Source organism: Populus alba, chromosome 1 (genome assembly GCF_005239225.2).
Source record: "Populus alba chromosome 1, ASM523922v2, whole genome shotgun sequence".
In the NCBI taxonomy this organism is placed as follows: Eukaryota; Viridiplantae; Streptophyta; class Magnoliopsida; order Malpighiales; family Salicaceae; genus Populus; species Populus alba.
In genome coordinates this window covers 36,953,407-36,975,931 of record NC_133284.1, presented here as the reverse complement: position 1 = coordinate 36,975,931, position 22,525 = coordinate 36,953,407, and the positions used below count along the sequence as shown (strand labels likewise).

The window sequence follows — 22,525 nt, the reverse complement described above, 5'->3', positions numbered from 1 at the left end:
AACAATAGAGGACCTCCGTAAAGTCACAATATATGAGACAGCAGTGTGAAGCACACAAATAGTCAAAGCCCAGCTTTCAGAACGGAATAATATCGATAGCCTGGGGAGCCCAGCTTTCCAAGTGAAATGATAGCAAAGACAGCAGGGGCTCGTCTTTTGCACATGATCTGTTTCTATCTTTTCCTCAAAGCCCCTTTTCCCTTACTGGACACCGCCATCATTTTTTTTTTTTTAGTTTAATGTGGGTGTTCGGGTCAGCTTACACACACCTCGACTAATACCACGGGCCCTGGAATTAACGACCATATAAGCCTCCAGTAACCATCATATAAGCAACCTAAAGCTTGAACCTGAGACCACAGAAGGAGCAAATCTCTTGGTCTCAGGCACTGCCATCATTTCTTCTTCTACCTCGAGGTGGTGTGGTACTGTGCTGGTTAGATTTCCAATGTACTTCTAATTTGCAGAAATGTCATGGCACATGACGTTGACACTGTGGAGAAGAAGCCCTGTTACTGACGAATTCTATGCTTTTGGGTGCTTGAAATTGCATCATCAATTTCTGTATCTTGTATCCCTATATACATGTGTGCAGTATAGATTTTAGCTTTGGAGTATATAGATCAAATTCTTGAATTTAACTCATCTCAAATGTTTTGGATCTAACATATTGTATATTTGCCAGATACACACTAGCTTGAATTTAACTGATTGTTATGCTCAAATTCTTTCATTTTGCTTTTAAAATTATTTCTATTTATACAAATCTATAGCAAAAAAAAATGTTGACTTGTCAGCCTGTAAGAACACCTAATGATTTTAATACATGAACAGATAGCCAAACAACAACTGGAGATGACATGGAGTAGTTCACATGTATATATGCTATGCACTCTTCACTTTTGATCATGATCAAAGCTTATGAAATTCCCGCCTTCCACTAAATCAAAACAACTTCTAAATTTACGATTTGGCTTTTTCAGAATGCAGAAAACCCCATGAGTATATATCACATATCTCTATGTGGGACCCTAGAATTTTTTTGGTTATATACGTGAAGTAAAATAAAAGGCCCTCAAAACCTCTTTTGCTTTCACAGGGCGGTGGAGATATGATCTTTAGGATTAATTTTGTGTTTTATTGCATATAAATAGTCGATGAATCAGGATATCAAAGTTTGTTCATGATAAGAAGGAGAAAAAAAAAACCTTGAAGTGTCCCACAACATCTACTCCCTCGTCATGGGATATATATATAACGTAAAAAAATAACTGTGATTGGAGTTACTTTTTAAATAATGTTTTGTATTAAAATACATGTTAATAATATTTTTTTATTTTTTTAAAATTAATTTTAATATCAGCGTATTAAAATAATTTAAAAACACTAAAAATATATTAATTTAAAATTAATAAAAAAAATTTAGTCTCAAATTCACTTATGCTAAAAATCTCACCAGTCAGTTAGGCCCATGAAATGAAACCCCTTTTCCCATTTTGGAGTGCCTCCTTTTCTTCTCTTATATATAAAGCCAACGAGCCAAGTTTCCTTCTAACACTCTCCAGTCTCCACTCTCACGCATCACATAGCCACCAATCAAAGGCATCCAAGTTATGGCTCTCCAAGCCTTTTGTGTCCTAGTAACCATGATCATGTCTATAGCCCATCGAGCATATGGTTCCGGCCGTGGTTCTATGGGCCTAGTCAGTGGTTTCATAGATCCACCAATAGTTGGTATATGCTCTACTTCGGTGATAATTCATGGGTACAAATGCCAGGAGATTGATGTAAGAGCTCAACTTTAGTTTAACTATTTATTTGGTCAAGCGTGTTAATATGTTCTGCAAATAAAAGTGTGCTAATATGGGAATCATGTGGGTGTTTTCAGGTCAAAACTCAAGATGGATTTATACTTAACATGCAGAGAATACCAGAAGGCCGTGCTGGTGGCGGTGACACCAAGAGACAGCCAGTCTTGATACAGCATGGTGTCCTCGTAGTAAGTGCCTCTATACCAGTCACGAATTTATTTCAGTATGAAAGTGTGTCCCTGCAACATAGATTGCTCTTTTTTCTAGTTATGTCAAAAGGAAAGGAGGAAGAAGATGAAGATGAACAGCATAAAAAGACGAAAAAATATATTATAATGGAAATGGAAAGAGTTTGAATGTGAACATCACTAAAGCTAGCTTAGCTAACTTTAAAAAGCTGACAAAAAGAGTTAGTTCATCAGTAGTACCAGCCAGTGCCCCATTGTGCGGTAGCTAGCTAGATTCTAGATGCTAGTAAATTAAGTTGTTTTCGATCGTTCCAAATGAGTGTCATGCGCTCATTTTGTCTGCGATATACTTCCGAAAGTGGTGATGTCTGAGCTATCTCATCGTTCACGAGCATCGTCAAGTTGAAATAAAGCTAAATTATAAAAAGCCAACAAGGAAGGAATCATCTGCAAGAATATAAATCACTGGGTAACTTTTTCCTCCTTTTCTTTTTCCTGTTAAATGGTGGAAAGTGGCATTTCTCAAGCTCTTTCGATTTTTACCCTCTCTCGAAATTTGAAATATGAGATGGTAGCTTGAACTTTCAAGTTAAAATGATAATATTTAAACCTTTTTTTAAAAAAAAAAACTTTGATAAAGCACATCACCTTTGTGCTGGATTGATTTTTGGAATGGATTTAATAATTATGTTTCAAAGGGCACATGCATTTATAACCTAGCTATCACCTTGTATCCATTTCAAAAAAATATTCTCATCACGAGAACATGGTCGGTAATTAAGCATGATTTCCGTGAAATCAGATTTCAAGTCAAATTATAATCATTTTGTTGCTGTTGTTCAGATGGCATATCCTCCAGAAATCACTATCAAAAGGCTCGGCCTTTTTCTTTTTTTCTTTTTTGTGATGTTCCCTCTCTTTCAAGTAATGTGCAAAATATAAGTAGCTAGCTGAGAGTAGGGTCCTCTTCCCAGACAAAATTTCATGTTCGAGCTACTTTTTTTATGGTAAAAAAAAAAAAGTAATGTGCAAAATATAAGTCAAAAAGTGGCCATAACTTCTTGAATGGTTATGTAAAAGATGACATGTGCACGCTCGCAAACATTAATTATAACTCCCATCTCTTCGTTTTGTGTCAAATAGAGTGGAGAAAGGGGAAAAAACTGGAACACGAAAACGTTTCACAAGATATGCAAATTTTGTGTCTGTTTTATTACAAGTTTATTTATTTATTTACTGGAAACTCTATAGGATATTCCAGTATATAACATATAAATATGGATATTTATTAACTAACTTCTATTCATACCTAAATTCAAAATAACTATTCAAACCCAGCTCGAAACTGACTATATATGAATTTTTTACATCTAAATTCAAACCAATCAGATTTTAAAAGCATCCATAACTCAAATCTAACCTAAACTTGAAGTCTAAACTCAAATGCTATAAGATACAATTATTTAGTACATAAGTAGTTTGTTATATATGTAATTTTTTTTAAATGAAATTATTTATTTATTTTGGGTAAGGTCGATTAAATTAATGTTTATACCCAACTTAAAACCTGATTATTTATTGATTGGATTAAAAAAATTCCTCCTTATTTGAGTTGAGGTTGGTAGCCTCAAATTGGATGAAATTATTATCTCTATAGATAATATATAATAGTATAGTACAATGGTATAGCCGGCCTCTTCTATTATATGATAACAAATAAATTGAAATTCAAATCTACTTTACTTAAAAAAAATCCAAAGAATATATGACTAAACTAAACCATGCGTGTGTGTGTGTGTTTTACCTCTGGTTAATACTCCAGGTAATGAGCTTCTCTTTTTCTAGTTTATTCTTTCGTTTATGGACTGACTCTTTGATCACAAAGTGACATTTAATTTTCCTAGGCGTTCAGATTTTGCGTTGTCCTTATCCATGGTATTCTTACCGAAACATGATGGACGGTCTCACGAGCCCACAAAACCATGCATCGTTTCAGGCTCAGAATTCTAGGTCTCCATCTCCCCCTCCTCCTGTCCTGTGAGGGCCACCTGCAGTTCCTGCATGACTCCTTTTGTCTAGATCCTAACGTGGGCTAGGCATTTTCCCAGAAAACACCGAGACAGGCTCCGATATGAGCTCTAATTTTGTCTGCCTGTGGGCTAGGGACCATAACGATGCTAAACATGTCGCTTGTCTTACTTCAGCTTTATTTTTCATGTCAAACTCATAATTAGCACCTGTAAAGACAAGTCATGATACAATATTTTATGCTATAGTTCTAGTTTATGTGACATTATAATGATATTTAGTGCTTGATTTCAATTTATGGTGCAGGATGGAATGACATGGCTTCTGAACCCACCGGAACAAAATTTGCCGTTGATTTTAGCTGATAAAGGATTTGATGTATGGATTGCTAATGCTAGAGGCACCAGATATAGCTGTCGACATACCTCCCTTCAACCATATGAACCGGTTCTCTCTCTTTCTTCTTAGAATAATCTCTACTATTTACATCACAAAAGTCATAGTACAAGTTGGTAACACTACCAAAGCAAGCCTTGTGACAAACGAAAAACAGTACTATAATGGTAGTACTTGTACTTTCGTGTTGTAATTGCATGATCCATCCACTATTGTTAATTTGGTCATCTTGTTGCAGCTTAAATAATAGGCATTGATGGCAGCTTCCTACCTTTTGCATCCACATCTTGATCAATATAAATGGCATTATGTTTTGTCAACAACACTGTTAAGAGTTTTTGTTTATTATTAATAAGTTTTGCTTTCTGGATCTAATCAATTATGGCAGGGTTTCTGGAATTGGTCATGGGATGAATTGGTGGTCTATGATCTTCCAGCTGTTTTTGACTATGTGTACAGCCAAACTGGGCAGAAGGCACATTACGTGGGTCATTCCCTGGTATGAATTATGTCATGCACCACTCAATACATAGATTATCAATTATCTTTTTACACTTTGTGCAATGTTCAAACCAGAGAAAGAAATTATTAGTTCCTGCAATAGCAAGTTTTTCTGAAAAAAACCAGTACGTACGTACACGAACAATTGTTAATTAATGTATCCCAAAACTGATTCCCGTTTCTGGTATATTTTCCCAGTGATCTGAAATTAACATTTCTTCTTGACAGGGAACCTTGATAGCTTTAGCATCCTTCTCAGAAGGTTTACTAGTTGACAAACTGAAATCAGCAGTGTTGTTGAGCCCTATTGCTTACTTGGGCCATATGAACTCTGCACTCGATATTGCTGCTGCTAAAGCCTTCGTTGAGGTATGTAATAACCAAGGTTGCAGTAGCTATACACACACACAATTCATGGAGCACTCCTCTTAATTTCTAATATTTAACATGAATACACATACCATATAGTCTGAACAAAGTTATGTCTCTGCTACCAACAGATCACTACCCTATTCGGTATGGCTGAGTTCAATCCTAAAGGGTAAGAAAAAAGACTTAGAATTCATTACCAGGAACCTATTTTGTCCAACTTAAAAAGATCTAAAATCCTTAACTTGGTTTATTTTCTTTACAGGGAGCCGGTGGCTAACTTTCTTAGAGCTCTTTGTAGTTATCCAGGAGTTGATTGCTATGATCTATTGACCTCAATTAGTGGTATAGTTTTGTTTATTAATTATTGCCGCAGCCAAATAGATACATCATGTATATATTTCCTTCTGCAAAATAACTACCCTACCTGCATAATCTCATGTTGAAAGATAGCATGCATTTCCTTTTTCAATCATATTAACTATATGCATGCTTCATTTCTGTGAATTCAAGGCAAGAACTGTTGCCTCAATGCTTCCACGGTTGATCTCTTCTTGAAGAACGAGCCTCAATCCACATCGACCAAGAACATGGTGCACCTGGCTCAAAGTAAGTTAGTCATGACCCCTACCTACCTGATTACCAACTGTAACTAATATGGAGTTAATTATCATTGATTTTGTTTCAAAACCCATGTCATCAACAACATTGTTTTGATCCAACGAACTTGCAGCTGTTCGTGATGGCGTTCTAGCAAAATACAACTATGGAAATCCTGATTTCAATATGATGCACTATGGAGAAGCCAAACCACCGATATATAACCTCTCCAACATCCCCCATGACCTGCCTATCTTCATCAGCTACGGAGGGCAAGATGCACTATCCGATGTTCGCGACGTTGAGCTCTTACTTGACAGCCTTAAGTTCCATGATGTCGACAAGCTCACAATTCAATACATCAAGGATTACGCTCATGCCGATTTCATCATGGGAGTAAATGCCAAGGACATTGTGTATAATCAAGTTGTTTCATTTTTCAACCATCAACACTAATTATTTTTCAAAGAGGTCCTTATAATCTTATATTAATTACTTAATTGGTGATAAATCTTACCATAATTCTAAAGCAGTAATTATCTGCAGGGTGTCATGTTATAAATATATGCACACGAGGCCTTAGGGCTATGAGCAATGTAAGCTGTCTGTTCAATGAAACTGATTAAACCAAAAACTTAATTTGATTATACGATACATAGTTTTTAATCATCTTTCATAATTCAACTATGTCATGGCTAATCTCCAATCGAAAAGGAGATAATCAATTAGCAAACTGCCTTGATTTAGCTGTTGAGTATTGGTAAACTGTCATAGTAGATCCTGAAAGTAATTCCCTAATTTTCCATACTCTTTAATTATCACAGAAATCTATAGTCACAAATTAGCTATATACTTCTGGTAATGATTACATACAACCTACCAATGACGTCCTTCCTTGTGTAGGAGACTTTATATATTATATATATAATTATTCTGTAATTACATGCATGTGAGCTTCTAGACAAGCCCCCATCCCTGAATATGATGACAACAGCTATAGCTTAGTTTCAACGTAAAGCTTTTGTGACCTTTAACCAACTAGATTTTGCTTTAAGGGTAATCCAAACACTGAAACATAAAACTTCGATCTTCATAAACATTAAATTTGTCCCTGTTATGTTTCACAATTACACATATGCCTATGCTAGATGTTTTGTATAGCACCAGTCGCCAAGTCTCATTTGCTTGCATCTATAGGGACAATACAGTACATTGTAGCTTTGAATTCTTGATATTCATGTAGTGAAAATTACAGATTAAATCTTATCGTAACATCGGAGGGATCAGGAATTGAAAAGCAATGGTAGGGACAGTTGGGATTTCGGTAGGTCTCTCCCACTATATATGTGCACTATGAATACATGAATGTTATTCCAGAAAGCCCAAGAGATTGAAGAGAGTAACAATGGAGAACAGAGTTTGTCTGCTGTTGGTTCTTGTTGCTTTGATCACCAAAGAAGCAATGGCAGCTCAACATGCTGTTGGGGGGAGCCAAGGTTGGGAAGAATCTACAGACTTCAGCTCATGGGCTTCAGGTCAAAAATTCAAGGTTGGAGATCAACTAGGTATGTCTCTTCTTCTATGAACAAACTAAACATGTATAATTCCATCATTACAATTTACATGGTTACTATTTTTCTCTGGATAGTTTTCAAGTACACATCAGGGCTACACAGCGTGGTTGAGCTTGGCGGCGAGAGCGCCTACAAAAGTTGTGACCTTGGTACTGCGTTAAACTCAATGAATACTGGCAATGATGTTGTGAAACTGAACAAACCTGGAACACGTTACTTCGCCTGTGGTACTTTAGGCCACTGTGGCCAAGGCATGAAAGTGAAGATTACGGTAGAATCCGGGACCGCTCCGTCTACCCCAGAATCATCGTCTTCGTCTTCATCTTCGTCTTCATCTCCCGCAGCTTCCTCTGCATCCGCCATGCACAGTTATTTTGCTGCATTTGTTCTTCTCACAGCGTTGGTGGCTACCAGTTTGCTGTATATGTTTTGAACATGTATATGTGATGTGAGGGACTCAAGTATTCAACAGTTCCTATCTTAATTTGTCATATGATTTTGTATGCTTATTTTTTGTGGGATTAAATATGTATGCTGTGAAAATTTTTCCTTTTTTTTTTTTGAGAGGAATGTATTTTTACATTTAAAAATAAAGTGATTAATTTGGTATTCATATGTGGGGTTTTCATTAAGGCCCCGTTTGTTTGCTGGAAAGTAGTTGTTTTTTAAAAAGTGAATTCCGGGAAAAGTGAATTCCGAGAAAGTATTTTCTGATATTTGGTAGTGTAATGGAAAATAAGCTGGAAAACAATTTCCAGTATTTGGTTATGTCATGGAAAATGGGCTGAAAAATAACTTATTAACATTTTATTTTTCTCAAGTTTATTAAAATAATAAGAAACAAATCTTACAAATTAAAAAGTTGAATGAGAATGAAATTGAAAAAAAAAATATAATTTCATAAATTATCTCAAATAAAATAAATAATAATCAAAATAATAGAGATCAAATCTAAAAAATTAAAAAAATAAAAGATGAAGAAATTAAAATAATAATAATCAACATTTCATAAATTATTTCAAATAAAATAAGTAACAATTAAAAGAACGAGGACCAAATCTGATAGATAAAAATTTTCAATAAAAAAATAATAAGAAAAAAAGCAAATAACAATTATAAAAATAAGGACCAAAATTAATATAAAAATAAAATTTTAAGAGATGAAATTGAAAATAAATATTAAAAACAAAATATATATAGCGATCAAAAGTTTGAGGATCATATTTGATATAATCAGCAAATAATGACATTTCTAAATTTTTCACAACTTCCGGAAAGTGTTTTCCCTCAAATTTTTTAGGAAAACACTTTCCTGAAAACCAAGCCAAAATTTTCTTTTACTGGAAAGTGTTTTCCATTGACCAACTTTCCTAATGGCAAACAAACACAAGAAAGTTTGGAAAGTGAATTCCCAGAAACCACTTTCCAGAAAACAAACATAGCTAAAGGGAAAACACTTTTCTGAAAACCAAACCAAATTTTTCATTGACTAAAATTGACTGGAAAGTATTTCCGTTGACCAACTTTCTTAATGACAAACAAACACAGGAAAATTTGGAAACTGGTTTCCGGAAACCAGATTCCAAGGAAACAAACGAGGCATAAGAGTTTCGTAGGTGGAAATGCAATTTCGGCAATTATATTTGTTACTGTTACTGTTACTGCTAGCTTAAATTGCTAGTTTTTTTTCGGTTACCATAACATATGAAAAACCGGTTATATTCGTGTTTAAAAAATTTTATTTTTTATTAAAAATTAAATTTATTTTTTTATATTTTGGATCGTTTTGATACACTAATTTTAAAAATAAATTAAAAAAAATATTATTTTGATATATTTTATTACAAAAACCATTTTAAAAAACAACAGTAATCACATTTCTAAATAAATAATTAGGAGTTAAATAAAATGAGAATGATGTCATCTGATTCCTCTTGTTTATTTAAAAAAAAAATGTTTTTTTTTTGGGAAACTAATGAAAAACTATCATGATACCCATGCTTTGCCAGGGGGTTTTTTTAACTAAACTTTTGCAAGAATAAAGAAAGCTTGGAAGGAATAAAAAAAACATATATAGAATCAACAACCATCATAATTGAAAGATTTCTTAACAGCAACTTATTTTATAAATAGAAAAAATAAAAACTATGATAATGTCCCATACAATTTTTTAAAAATTCAAATCAAATTACGCCAGATTTGTCATTGTCCATGGTTGACCGATGAAGTCTCCTAACCTAATTTACTAGAGCTCCGTTTGGTCCTAATATGCTTAAATTAAACAATTTTTGGTAACTTTAAAAAATAAAACTAGGGATGGCAATGGGAATAATAGGTTGAATTTCTTAATATTTATATTTTATTTATTATTTATCATGTAAAAAATTAAAATATTCATAAACTATTCAACTGATTTCAGGTATCCAATATTTATTCATTATCTAGTATTATTTTTTAATAAAAAAAATTAAATAGCTAATATATATATATATATATATATATATATATATATATATTTTGTGTGTGTGTGTGTGTGTGTTTTATATATAAATAATAGTTTGAAAAGCATTTTATAAAGTAAGTTGAAACACAAAAATAAATACTCTCTCTTGGTTTTCCAAAATTTCTTCTCACAATTATTTGATGATCTATAGGCCACACATTTCTGTTTCTATATATTTTAATAGTAACAATAATATGAAAATTAGAATAATAATATGTTTGGTTGAGAATAAATTTTAAATAAGTTTTATATAAATATCATATCAACAAGTATGAAGGATTTCATAAAGAAATCAATCAATGGATCCAAGAAAAAGCAAGTAAAGACCTAGTTTAAATATTCTTTTAATGCTATATTGTAAATCTTTATATTTTATATTGATAACGTAAGTAAATTGAACTCACATTCTTCATTATGTATACTTTTAAAATGATTAATATATAATATGATATAGATAATCTTAAGAATTTACCTAGGTTAATCTATCAAAAATGAAATTCTACATGAACTGATAGATCATGAAATTATATCCCGATCCAACGTTAAATTAAAAGTTATGCTCGATACTGTAAACTTGTTTGATAAATAATTTTATGTAAAAATACAAATTTTACTGTTTAATCCTTAAATAAATAATATCAATTATTCCTCTAAAATCTATGGCCACTTTATCATTTAAAAAATTATAATTATTTTATATTTTATATTTCTTTACCGGGCTTATTACTGTTTCATGGTAATATTACCTATTTTTTTAACTGATAATTGTACCATCACTTGCCTTTTTTTTGATATTATCTTTTCTTATAGCTTATCATTTTTTTACCACACTAATTTCTTGGGATTATTTCATCATTTTTTTTATTTTTTACCCACCAAAATTCATTATCGATTTTGTTAACATTATAAGATTTTAAACTAAATTCAAAATTTTTATTTTTAACCTTAACAGCACTTCTTTATTTAATTATTTATAGAGTCCATCCCCTCCATTATACATCACACTTATTATTAATACCATCATTTATCCATTCTTTTTCTTCCCAGGGTTTTGATACACATTAAAGTCTTACTATTTGCAATCTTACATTTACATTTACATTTATACGGGGGTTTATATTTTTGTTGTTCTTTGTGAGAGAGCTTGTGATAGCTCCCCCAGTCTTGTTTTTTTGGCCTCCCTGGCTGCCCTCAGTTCCTCCATGCTCTTGGCTTTTAAAATGAAGAGGGAGCTGAAGTTTTGGAATTTGAATGCTGGAAATCTAGGATTTTGATTTTGATTGCGATTGCTAGAATTTAGGTCTTGAGGAGCTGAAAATCTAGTTTTACTATTGGGATTGAGGAGTTGAAAAGATTTGGTTTTATTACTGGAATTTGAGGTTTAATTACTTGACCAATTTGGACTAAATTGAATCAATTGAAAATAGTTAGACTTAAAATATGAATTAAATGGGCTAAATCAAATTAATTTAATTCATTTGGACTTAATTGGACTTGACTGAAAAGAATATGACTCAAACAAATTTACATAAAAAGATAAAAAGGTAATGGCCCTTGTAATATTTTTTTTCTTTTCATTACAATCCTTAGCTTTTGAAATTTTTAATTTAATTCAATTAGGGTTTTCAATCCTAGATTTTCTTTCAATTCAAGTTCGATCTTTCTAATTTAGCCACTTTTAATTTAGTCCTTGAATTCTAGATTATTAGAATTTTAATTGAATTTATTCTATTTTTTTTAATTGCATTCCTAATTAAATCAATTTAGACCTCTAGATTTATCCATTTGCTGCAAATTCATCGTTAGTTTCTAAAATCATGCAATTTTAACTATTCTAGCTCGCAATTTTGATTTTTTTCTTCAATTAAGCCCTCAAATAATTTTTAACTTGGCTTTGTTTCGAACTCATTATTGAACTTTCAAATTTCTTTCAATCTTATCAAAATTAAATTAAATTAAATTAAGTTATTTTCTCAATTTTCCCAAAAATTCTCAAATTTTATTTTTGTATGCGATACTTAATTATTGGTCAAATTTCAACTCCAAATATGTATTTTTTTTATCTTCTAGATTTTTATGTTTTTATTATTTATTAAAAATAAATAAAAATTGATGAAATGGATTAAAATTAACAAAATTTATTGAAAAATATGTATTTTTTGAATTTTTTTTTAAATATACAAATATAGAGGTAAAAATAAGGTTAAACAACTTTTATACTAATTTTACTTATACTTTCACGAGAATTATATATTATTTCATGTAACTGAATTTTGTTTATGAATAAGTAATGACATTAAAAATAAAAAAATTTTCTTTCTCGCTTAAAAAAAAAAAGGAATATGTAACCCAAAATGTTCGGGCACCCTACGCAACAGCATATTCCTCTTCTCGCAACGCTACTTCACATTTTTCTCTTTTTTTAAAAGAAAAAACTAAAAAAGAATCAATCACAGCACTTGCACTCTCAAAATTTATTTTTGCATGTTATACTCAATTATTCATCAAATTTCAACTCCAATATATATATATATATATATATATATATATATATATTTTCTTCTAGATTTTTGTGTTTTTTATGATTTATTAAAAATAAATAAAAATGATGAAATGATTAAAATCAACTAAATTTATTGAAAAAAATATTTTTTTGAATTTTGAATTTTTTAAAATATAAAAAATAGAGATAAAAAAAAAAGATTATAACAACTTTTATACTAATTTTACTTGTACTTTCACAAGAATTATATATTATTTTTTACCAATAAGTAATGAGATTAGAAATTAAAAATTCCTTTCTTGCTTAAAAAAATAGAATATAGAATCCAAAATGTTCGGGCCACCACGCAACAACATATTCCTCTCCTCGCATCACAACTTTATATTTTTCTCTTTTTTCTGAAAGAAAAAACTAAAAAAGAATCAGTTACAGGCTTACAGCACTTACACACCAAACGAAGAGCACATTTCTTCTGTTCGAAACAAGCTCTATCGGCATTCCTGTAGAAAAGTAAAGACTAAAGAAGGATGCCGGAAGAGACCATTTCCATAGACTACGTAATGGAGAAGGCCTCAGGTCCTCACTTCTCCGGCCTCCGTCTCGACGGTCTTCTCTCTTCTCCTCCTTCCTCCACTGCTTCTCCCTCTCACTGCTCCGCCTCCGCCAGCTCTTCAGCCTTGTCCGACTCCAACGCTCCCAAACAACCTTTTGTCATTGGTAAATCTCGCTTACTCATAATTTTTATAATTATTTAGCCATTAATCAGATACTAATATTTTTCATTTTTGGATATTTTATTAATTTGTAGGAGTTTCTGGTGGTACGGCATCGGGCAAGACTACAGTATGTGATATGATCATTCAAGAGCTTCATGATCATCGTGTTGTTCTTGTTAATCAGGTTTTCTTTTGTCTTCTTTTTTTTTTAATCATTTTGGATTTGATTTTGTTAAGTCTCAAATTCAATTCTCATTTTAATTTTATTTTTATTATTATGATTTTTTGTTTTTGAATGTTAGGATTCATTTTATCGTGGTTTGACGCCTGAAGAATCGAAGCGAGTGCATGAGTATAATTTTGATCATCCTGGTAAAATTGACTGATTTATTAAATTTTGTTAGCTCTTTGTTAAATAATTATTTTTGTGGTGGTTAGGACTTATGAGTGTTAGTAAAGTATGCCGTTGTTGTTGTGGTAGATGCTTTTGATACCGAGCAACTTTTAGACTGTATTCAAAAGCTGAGAGGTGGACAATCTTATCAAGTTCCTATCTATGATTTTAAGAATCATCACCGAAGTTCGGAGAGCTTCAGGCAGGTACTTCCTTTACTGCATTTTCTGCAAAATTGACTTTGTTTTTTCGTGATCAGTGTACATATTTTGGATATGGCATGGTAAATGGTGAAATTGTAGGCTAATCATTTAGGGATTTTTATCCTAGTACCCAAGTTGGAATCTCTTCCTTTTAGAAAAGTTGGAGATTGCTGCCTTTGTATAGCTGTCACTATTGGCTTTGATTGAAAGGAAATGTGGTATCACAATTACTTTCTTCTTGCCACAACACTATTTAGGAAATTACCAACAAAGAGGGTGAATGATGCGGTGATAATATTGGGAGAGTTTGTAAATTTTGACAATATTTAAAAGTCAACCCAGTGCAGTTGGTGCAATTTTTTCCATACATTGAATTCAGTGATGTTAAGACCCTATAAACACTGGCAGAGCTCTAGTCTGTCATGGAAAGTAAGAAGTTGAAATTTAATACTTGAGCGTTTGAATTGTTCTTGCCACTATTTACTCCTTTTTCCTGATTATTTTTCAATCTCTCTGCCTTTATTCTTCTAGAGGGGGTCATCTGCACATGCGAATTCTTTCTAGTTCTTTTTGAAACATTATTTGTCAGGTAAATGCTTCTGATGTGATTATCCTAGAGGGGATTCTGGTTTTCCATGACCAGCGCGTCCGCAACCTGATGAACATGAAAATTTTTGTTGATACAGGTTTGAGTCCTTACCTAGTTGTATTGGAGATTGTGTGGTGTGTGTTTTTGTATGATCAGAAAGTTCATGCCCTACATAAGCACATTAAAGTGCTAACTGGTAAACTGATAGCCAATTACTAAATTGGAAATTTTTTACCTTTGGATGATTAATAGTGCAGCACTCTTGAGAAGAATAAGCACTGTAATCATTAGAAATCTGCATATTGGTTCTACTTGTACATTGAGCTTTTAGTTCAACTTAAAATGGAAACAAGTTTGGGGTCAGAATGCCATATGTTTGTGTTATTTTAATCAATAAAGCTGCCTTTAGTGACTTAATATTGTAAATCAAACCATGGAAGTCTAGTTGGACATGTTGCATGATAGTCTGCCTTAGAGTTATTTGGCTGCCAAATTAAGAAAGATGCAGTTAAAAATGTTTATCTGTTATTACTATATTTTTCTTGCCTTTTCTCTCTTCCCTTTATTAATATTGGTGATGTGTTGCTTCTAGATGCTGATGTCAGGCTTGCTCGTAGAATAAGGCGTGACACGGTTGAGAGGGGGAGGGACATAAACTCTGTTCTTGAACAGGTTATCACTTTATGCTTATATATTTTCATCAATTAATGAAATATAAAAGCAGTCAGCCATGGTTTGAGAGTGATTTTTCACACATAAATCATGTTTTATTCCTAATCTAATATTAAATTATGGCATTTCATTGATAAGTATATTTGCATTAGAGTACATTGCTGAATATCTGTTGATAAAAGCATAACTCAAATTGTTCCTGCTATTCATAGCATCAATTGTTTTATTTTATTTTTTTATTTATCTATTTATTATTATTATTTATCTTTGTATGTGATTGCATGCATTAGTGGAGCCTATTTCCTGATTGTGCAACGACCAAATATAGAAGAAAGTGGCATGCACTCAAATGGATATAATGATTTGTTAAGTATCCATTTTCTTAAACTTGAACCTTTCCCTGTTTTTAAGGACATGTTTCAAACTTGCAACACAAGTTTTTATGTACTGTGACTAATGCCTGCTGGTGGTTTAAGTTCAACTAACATGAACATGCAACAGGAGGACTCAGATTAAAGTCTCTAGATGCCAAAGTATAGGACTCATTTCATTCTTCTTGGTTGCTACACTATGTTGCCTGTTAAGAATGAAATGACTGGAAAATATAGATATGCACATCTTATAAATTGGTGTAGGATTTTGACTTCTAAGATGTGTCTTAATCAAAATGTATTTCAGCAAATGGTATCATGGAAATTGTTTTATCCCATCAATTAGTAACTTAAATGCAAGCACTCAACTGGTGCTGCTGCATATATGTCTTTGGAAGAAACCCCCATGTTGAGCCCATCTATCAACAAAAGTGGATCTGGACTTCCATATCAATTCATGTGTGTTTGTCTGTTGGCTGGAGGTAGAAAACTCTTCTGCTGTACCGCTAAAATTACATGGATCATGAATTATAACTTCAAAAGCCAGGATTAGTAATCAGTTCATTCAAATTGAAGCGAGAATAAAGTCCATTCCAATATTGCTCTTGATTTTCAAGGTTCTCATGCTCTGAATTTTGCAGAACTTTGAGGGTGCAACTCTCAGAGATTTAATCCCTTTAAACTCCTTGTGACATTGCTTTTGATGTCACACACTGAAGCATATTGTTGACTTTGCAGTATGCTAAATTTGTGAAGCCTGCTTTTGATGATTTTGTGTTGCCATCAAAGAAGTATGCTGATGTGATCATCCCACGGGGGGGCGACAATCATGTTGCCATTGATTTAATTGTGCAACATATCCACACAAAGCTAGGTCAACATGATCTGTGCAAAATATATCCAAATGTGCATGTTATTCAGTCAACGTTTCAGGTATGTCTTTTGTTATTATGCTCCTTGTGTTGATATAATTTTATTTTGTAAAATTAATTTTTGTAGTATATACATTATTTGCAAGAGAGAGTAAAACTTGCTGTGTGTACTGTATTAGTGGTAATATTTTGTGGTTTATATCTCCAAAACAAAATGATCATATTCAGTGAACTACTAGTTACATGACCTGCGCGATGCCGCAGGTTAATTTATTTTTGCTTAAAAAATATATATATAAAAAAAACTAAGATCTAAAAGTGTTATGTCTTTCTGCAAAGTTATATCCAAGAGTCTTGGGTTTGGCTGCAACACCTGACCCAAGAGTAATATTTATAATATTAATAATAACATGAAACTTACATGATCCAAGTTTAAGTGGATTTGGCTGCAATATCAAACCCAATAGCCTTGGATGTGGGTTTGGCTGCAAAGTCGTATCATAAAAGTGTGATAATTAAATAGATTAAGTAAAAAGAAAAAAGCATAAAAAAAAAAACAACGTGAAGAAAAAGAAAAAAAATCTGAACTAACTGGGTTAACCCTTCAAATCAGGTTAACCAGTCAAACATTGGATTCTTGTCGTGAAAGTTTGATAACTAAATAGAAAAAAAAAATTGATGGGTTAACCCAGAATTAACTGGGCTAACCTGTTAAACCCGGGATCCATGTCATGAAAGTTTGATAACTAAATAGGAAAAAAATTTAACATTAACAAACTAAAATAACACAAAAATAATTAATTAAAAAGGAAAAAAAAAAAAAACAAAAACAAACAAAAGGCATCGGTTTTCACTATGGACTGCACTCTGCAATCCACAGTCAATGGCATAAAAAAGGCAACAAAGCAAAAAGAAAAAAACTAACTTGTTTAAAAGAAAAAACAAAACCTATAGGAAAAAAAAAACTAATGAAGAAAAACAAAAAAATCTAAATTAACTGGGTAACCCGTCTAACTTGAGATCCGTGTTATGAAAGTCTGATAACTAAATAGAAAGAATTTTAATATCAACAAACTAAATTGAAAAAATTAGTTAAAAAGGGAAAAACAAAGAAGAAAAAACCTATATAGAGAAAAAAACTAATGGAAAAAAAGAAAGAAAAACAATCTGAATTAACTGGGCTAACTTATCAAACATGAGATTTATGTCATGAAAGTCTTATAACTAAATAGAAAAAATATAACATAAACAAACCAGATTTTTAAAAAAAATTAAAAAGTAAAAAAAAAAAAACGTATCAGCCTTTTCAATATGGACTGCACTGTGCAGTTCATAGTCAAAGACATAAAAATAGCAAAAAACAAAAAAAAAAAAAAAAAACTAAAGGCATCAATCGATAACTAAATAGAAAAAAATTTAATATTAATGAACTAAATTAAAAAAAAATATTAATTAAAAAGAAAAAGAAAAGAAAAAAAAGCTATAAGAAGAAAAAACTAATGAAGAAAAATGAAAAAAAAATTAAATTAACTGGTTTAACCCTTCAAACCAGGTTAACCCATCAAACCTAGAATTCACGTCATGAAAATTTGATAACTAAATAGAAAAAAAATAAAATTGACGGGTTAACCCGTCAAACTCGGGATATGTGTCATAAAAGTCTGATAACTAAATAGAAAGAAATTTAACATTAATAAACTAAACCAAACGAAAATCAAACCAGGTTAATTTGTTAAACCTGAGATTCGTGTTATGAAAGTCTGATAACAAAAGAAAAAAAAAAACAAAAACAAAATGGACAGGTTAACCCAGAATTAATTGGGTTAACCCGTAAAACCTGAGATATGTGTCATGAAAGTCTGATAACTAAATAAAAAAAAATTTAATATTAACAAACTAAACTAAACTAAAAAAATTAATTAAAAAAAGCAAAAAAAAAAAATCTGGTTTAACTCGTCAAACCAAGTTAACCTGTTAAACCCAGGATCCGTGTCATGAAAATTTGATAACTAAATCAAAAAAATATTTAACATTAACAAAAGAAAAGAAAACAAAAAAAATGGACGGGTTAACCTAGAATTAACTGGGTTAACCCGTGTAACCTAAGATATGTGTCATGAAAGTCTGATAACTAAATAGAAAAAATTTAACATTAATAAACTAAAGTAAACGAAAAAAATTAATTAAAAAGAAAAAAAATAAAAAAAATCCAGGTTAACTTGTGAAACTAAGTTAACCTGTTAAACCTAGGACTAGTGTCATGAAAGTTTGATAACTAAATTAAAAAAATTAACATTAACAAACTAAATGAAAAAAAAATTATTAAAAGAAAAAAAACAAAGAAAAAAGAAAAAAAAAATTAAAGGCATAGAAAACGAAAATATAAAAATTTTTTGAAAAAAAAACAGTTTTTTGAAGGAAAAAAACAGCTCAAAACACAGGAAAGAAAAAAAGAAAAAAAACGAAAAAAAAGAAAAAAGAAAAAAAGAGAGACAGCTCAGCCTTTCACTGTGGATTGCTACAGTGAAAGGCTGAGCAATTTTAGTATATTTCTAATAATAATCGTTCAATTTTACCATAAAAATCAAGTATATAGGTAAATGTAGAAAGAGGCACCGTATGATATTGGAGTTGGAGCATAATAGTTGGAATTATGCAAAAGTCCAGGTGAACTAGAATGTCATGTTAGCATGGCTTTTGGTTTTGGGTATTAGACATCAGCAGAGAGTATATAGAAAAGATATAAACAAAAATCACAGATTAAGTGTTTAATGAGCAAAATCTGAATGCCCCTTTGGAAAGATGAGTAAGGCTTGAAGTTTGTCTTCTCCTTTCATTTGTACATGTATCTAATCAAATACCGAAAGAAAGAAGAAGAAACCAAAAAGATCTTGTCTTTTTGTCTGTCAGCACCAATGTGGGAATGGTTCTAATTGCAGTATGATGTCATTGGATAGGAATATGATGTCAATGGATAGCACTACTGTGCATAAAGATCTTCCTTAACCTCTGCTGTTATATATGCAATTTGGTTGAATTTGAATATTGTCCAGCTTTGATTCATCCTTTGTTTCAATTTGCTTATGTTAATGAGTCATGTGGCAGATAAGAGGTATGCATACACTGATTCGAGACGCAGAGATATCGAAGCATGATTTTGTATTTTATTCAGACCGACTTATCCGTCTGGTAAAATTTTATCTGTTTCTCCAAAATTCCTCTTGTACCTTTGTTCTTATGATAGAGAGTAATGACTGTTTCTGCTGAGTTTTCAAGGTTGTGGAACATGGTTTGGGCCATCTGCCATTCACCGAGAAGCAAGTAGTGACGCCAACAGGTGTGTTGGGCTATAATAACTAAAGAAGCATGGGTCCATACTCCATAATACGTTTCTTTCTTGTGTGTTTTTTTTTTCTTTTCTTGCAATTCATTTGTTACTGTCATTAGTCTCTTTCCTTTTCAGTTTTCTGTCTTCATATATAGTGGTTTTGGTCTGTTGGTGTGTGAGTGATGTGCTTTAGTGGGGAGGCCGGATTATAGTGACATTCTAGGAATAGTTTTTTAAGGCTGAAGGTGTTGAGAGTGTGTTTTCTGTGTTTGAATAGCCGGATGTGAAGATTATATGAATTTACTGGCACAATTCTTCTCCACAACATTGAAAATCTGCTTTTATTCCACTCCAGGATCTGTTTACACTGGGGTTGACTTTTGCAAGAAATTATGTGGAGTCTCTATTGTCCGAAGGTGAGGTTTAAATCAGTTATTGATTTTGGTAGTTCTAGTCATCTGGCTTTGGCATCTTGCTCCAGGAATGTGTTGACAGACAAGTTGTTATCTTGCAGTGGGAAGCAGTAATTAGTCTAGATACACATTCTTCAGCTTCACGGCCCTGATGCTAGGGTCATGTTGTCTCAATACAGGAATATTTCTGTTAACCAGTATTTCTTGTCTGTCATTTACAGTGGAGAAAGCATGGAAAATGCACTGCGAGCATGTTGCAAAGGAATAAAAATCGGAAAAATTCTCATCCACCGTGATGGAGACAAAGGAAAACAGGTAAATATTATGTTTACCCAATGAGAGATTCCACCTAGTACTTGAGGTTCACATTTTAGTTATCTTTTAACATTCAATTAGCTGTTTCCAACTTATGCAGCTTATATATGAGAAGCTCCCCAAGGATATTTCAGAACGGCATGTCCTGCTTCTAGATCCTGTTCTTGCTACAGGTAATACTTTTCTATTCACTTGAACGTTGGAGTGGTGCCATTCCACTCCTGAATATGATCCCATAATTTTGCCATTCTCTGTTCTGTAGTAAAGTGTCAAGTATGCCTGTTCTTTTAGCATTCTTACCCTTTTCTTACTTTAGTTGGTGCACTTGGTAGTTATCTTCTCACTGCAATTTCCTATTTCGTGAGCTTTTTCTTGGCCCCTCCTTATTCTGACGTCTCAAATGAATAACGTAGATCCTGTTGGAAATTATTCATTTCATTGGAATCTTATTTCCTGTCCACAGAAAGATTTTACTATAACAAGCTCCTTGTGTACTAACCTGTAGCCATACATTTGCTTACTGTTAGTATAGCTACGCCAAATTTGGCCATTTTCCTGCTGAACAATATTTGGAAGGATCCCTTCCTACTGAAATGATTGAGAAATTCTCACATTCATTTAGGAGCAATCTTTATTTTTTGTTATTTAGTAGTAGCACTATTAGGATCTTTGCTTGCATTCATATGTGATATGTCAAAGTTCTGACAAATTATGATTAGATGAATTTGTTGTTTATCCCTGGGAATTATTCTTCGCTACCTTCTAGATGATTGATTACTATCTCTGGCAACTTTCTTGAAGGTAACTCTGCAAACCAAGCGATAGAACTTCTCATACAGAAAGGAGTTCCAGAATGCCACATTATATTCCTAAACCTAATCTCTGTAAGTTACTATCTTTGATAACTTTCTCGAAGGCATATCTATAGTGGTTGCAATATCTTGTTCTAGCTTAGATTGCCAAAGTTTACTGATATGTTCACTCTGGAATTTAGGCTCCTGAGGGTATCCATTGTGTTTGCAAAAGGTTCCCATCCTTGAAAATCGTCACTTCGGAGATTGATGTTGCGTTGAATGAGGAGTTTCGTGTCATACCAGGCATGGGTGAGTTTGGCGACCGGTACTTCGGCACTGATGATTAATAACAGAGTGACAAACAAGCAGAGGTATGACATATGAGGCACAATTGAATGTTCCTTTCGAGTCGGGACTGATATCAAGACGTATTACGAGACTGGCTGGTCTCGAATTTCTCACATTATGAGTTATCTTGGACAAAGTAGTCATGTTAATATGAATATTAATCACATGATTTGCGCTGATTGATAAGATCGCCTCCCCTAAATATTCTGAAAGGCTGGTTAATGCAGAGTGTTGGGTATCTTATTTGTCTCATATTTTAACCTGTCTGGAACCATTCTCCTTTCTTTTATTTTCTTGATAAAATATTCCTGTTATTGATATGTTCTGTTATCAGCCTTTGATATTCAAGAACAACCAGGTAAGGAGATTGAAAGAATTTCATTACATTAAAGAGTGTAAACTCAATAACAGTTGCAAATAGTGGGCACCAACAATGGAAATCACACAAAAACCCATCCCTACTGTCATAACTTATCTAACTTAATAATTTTTTCACATGTCAAGTGATAAGTTAATTCATTTTTATTTTAATTATTACTAGTATTCTTAATTCATGTGTTGCATGTATATCAATAAATATTTTATAAATTATTAAAACTAATTATAAATATCTCAGGAAATATCTTGATGAGTTAAAGGTAACAATTAAAAAATAAAAAGTCACCATCTAATTTACAGTAATTAGAAACTTTAATTGGTTTTTAAAGTTTTATAGGTAAAGGGCTAGTTATCCTAGAGAAAAGATTAAAATAACTTTAAATCATTATATCTAAAATAAGTTATTTTGTGTTTGTTTTTACAGTAATTAAAAAAAAATTGGTTTTTTTTTTTTTTGGGTGTGCTCTCCATCCAATATTTATATTTTGCTATTCTATTTATACTCACTAGGAGCTAGCAAAACAGAAAAATAATAAAGAGAGAAATAATAATTGAGAATTTATTTTGTCTTATTGAATTAGGATTTTATGCCTTTGTTAAATCAAGATTTTATTTTGTCTCCTAATTGAATTATGATCTTTTTTTAATTTTATAAATTC

General features: G+C 32.0%; 3 protein-coding genes across 3 annotated transcripts; all 3 read left to right on the top strand.

Annotated features, from left to right (window-relative positions):
* The first annotated feature begins 1,552 nt into the window (after nt 1-1,552).
* LOC118063435 (triacylglycerol lipase 2) lies at nt 1,553-6,511 on the top strand. The gene is made up of 9 exons (XM_035077467.2): nt 1,553-1,787; nt 1,889-1,999; nt 4,334-4,474; nt 4,812-4,922; nt 5,153-5,293; nt 5,425-5,465; nt 5,559-5,638; nt 5,807-5,902; nt 6,027-6,511. Exons 1-9 carry the CDS (start codon nt 1,614-1,616, stop codon nt 6,347-6,349), a joined length of 1,218 nt encoding a protein of 405 aa, XP_034933358.1. The 5' UTR covers nt 1,553-1,613; the 3' UTR covers nt 6,350-6,511.
* A 743-nt stretch (nt 6,512-7,254) lies between these two features.
* On the top strand, nt 7,255-8,080 carry LOC118063441 (mavicyanin). The gene is made up of 2 exons (XM_035077481.2): nt 7,255-7,458; nt 7,542-8,080. The coding sequence occupies exons 1-2, from the start codon at nt 7,299-7,301 to the stop codon at nt 7,898-7,900; spliced, it is 519 nt and encodes a 172-aa protein (XP_034933372.1). The 5' UTR covers nt 7,255-7,298; the 3' UTR covers nt 7,901-8,080.
* Nucleotides 8,081-12,847: 4,767 nt separating this feature from the next.
* On the top strand, nt 12,848-21,742 carry LOC118063427 (uridine/cytidine kinase UKL1, chloroplastic). The gene is made up of 14 exons (XM_035077458.2): nt 12,848-13,190; nt 13,282-13,373; nt 13,492-13,561; nt 13,671-13,789; nt 14,376-14,472; nt 14,968-15,047; nt 16,157-16,351; nt 19,396-19,479; nt 19,567-19,627; nt 19,974-20,034; nt 20,253-20,346; nt 20,447-20,519; nt 21,148-21,230; nt 21,341-21,742. The coding sequence occupies exons 1-14, from the start codon at nt 13,001-13,003 to the stop codon at nt 21,485-21,487; spliced, it is 1,446 nt and encodes a 481-aa protein (XP_034933349.1). The 5' UTR covers nt 12,848-13,000; the 3' UTR covers nt 21,488-21,742.
* The last annotated feature ends 783 nt before the right edge of the window (nt 21,743-22,525 follow it).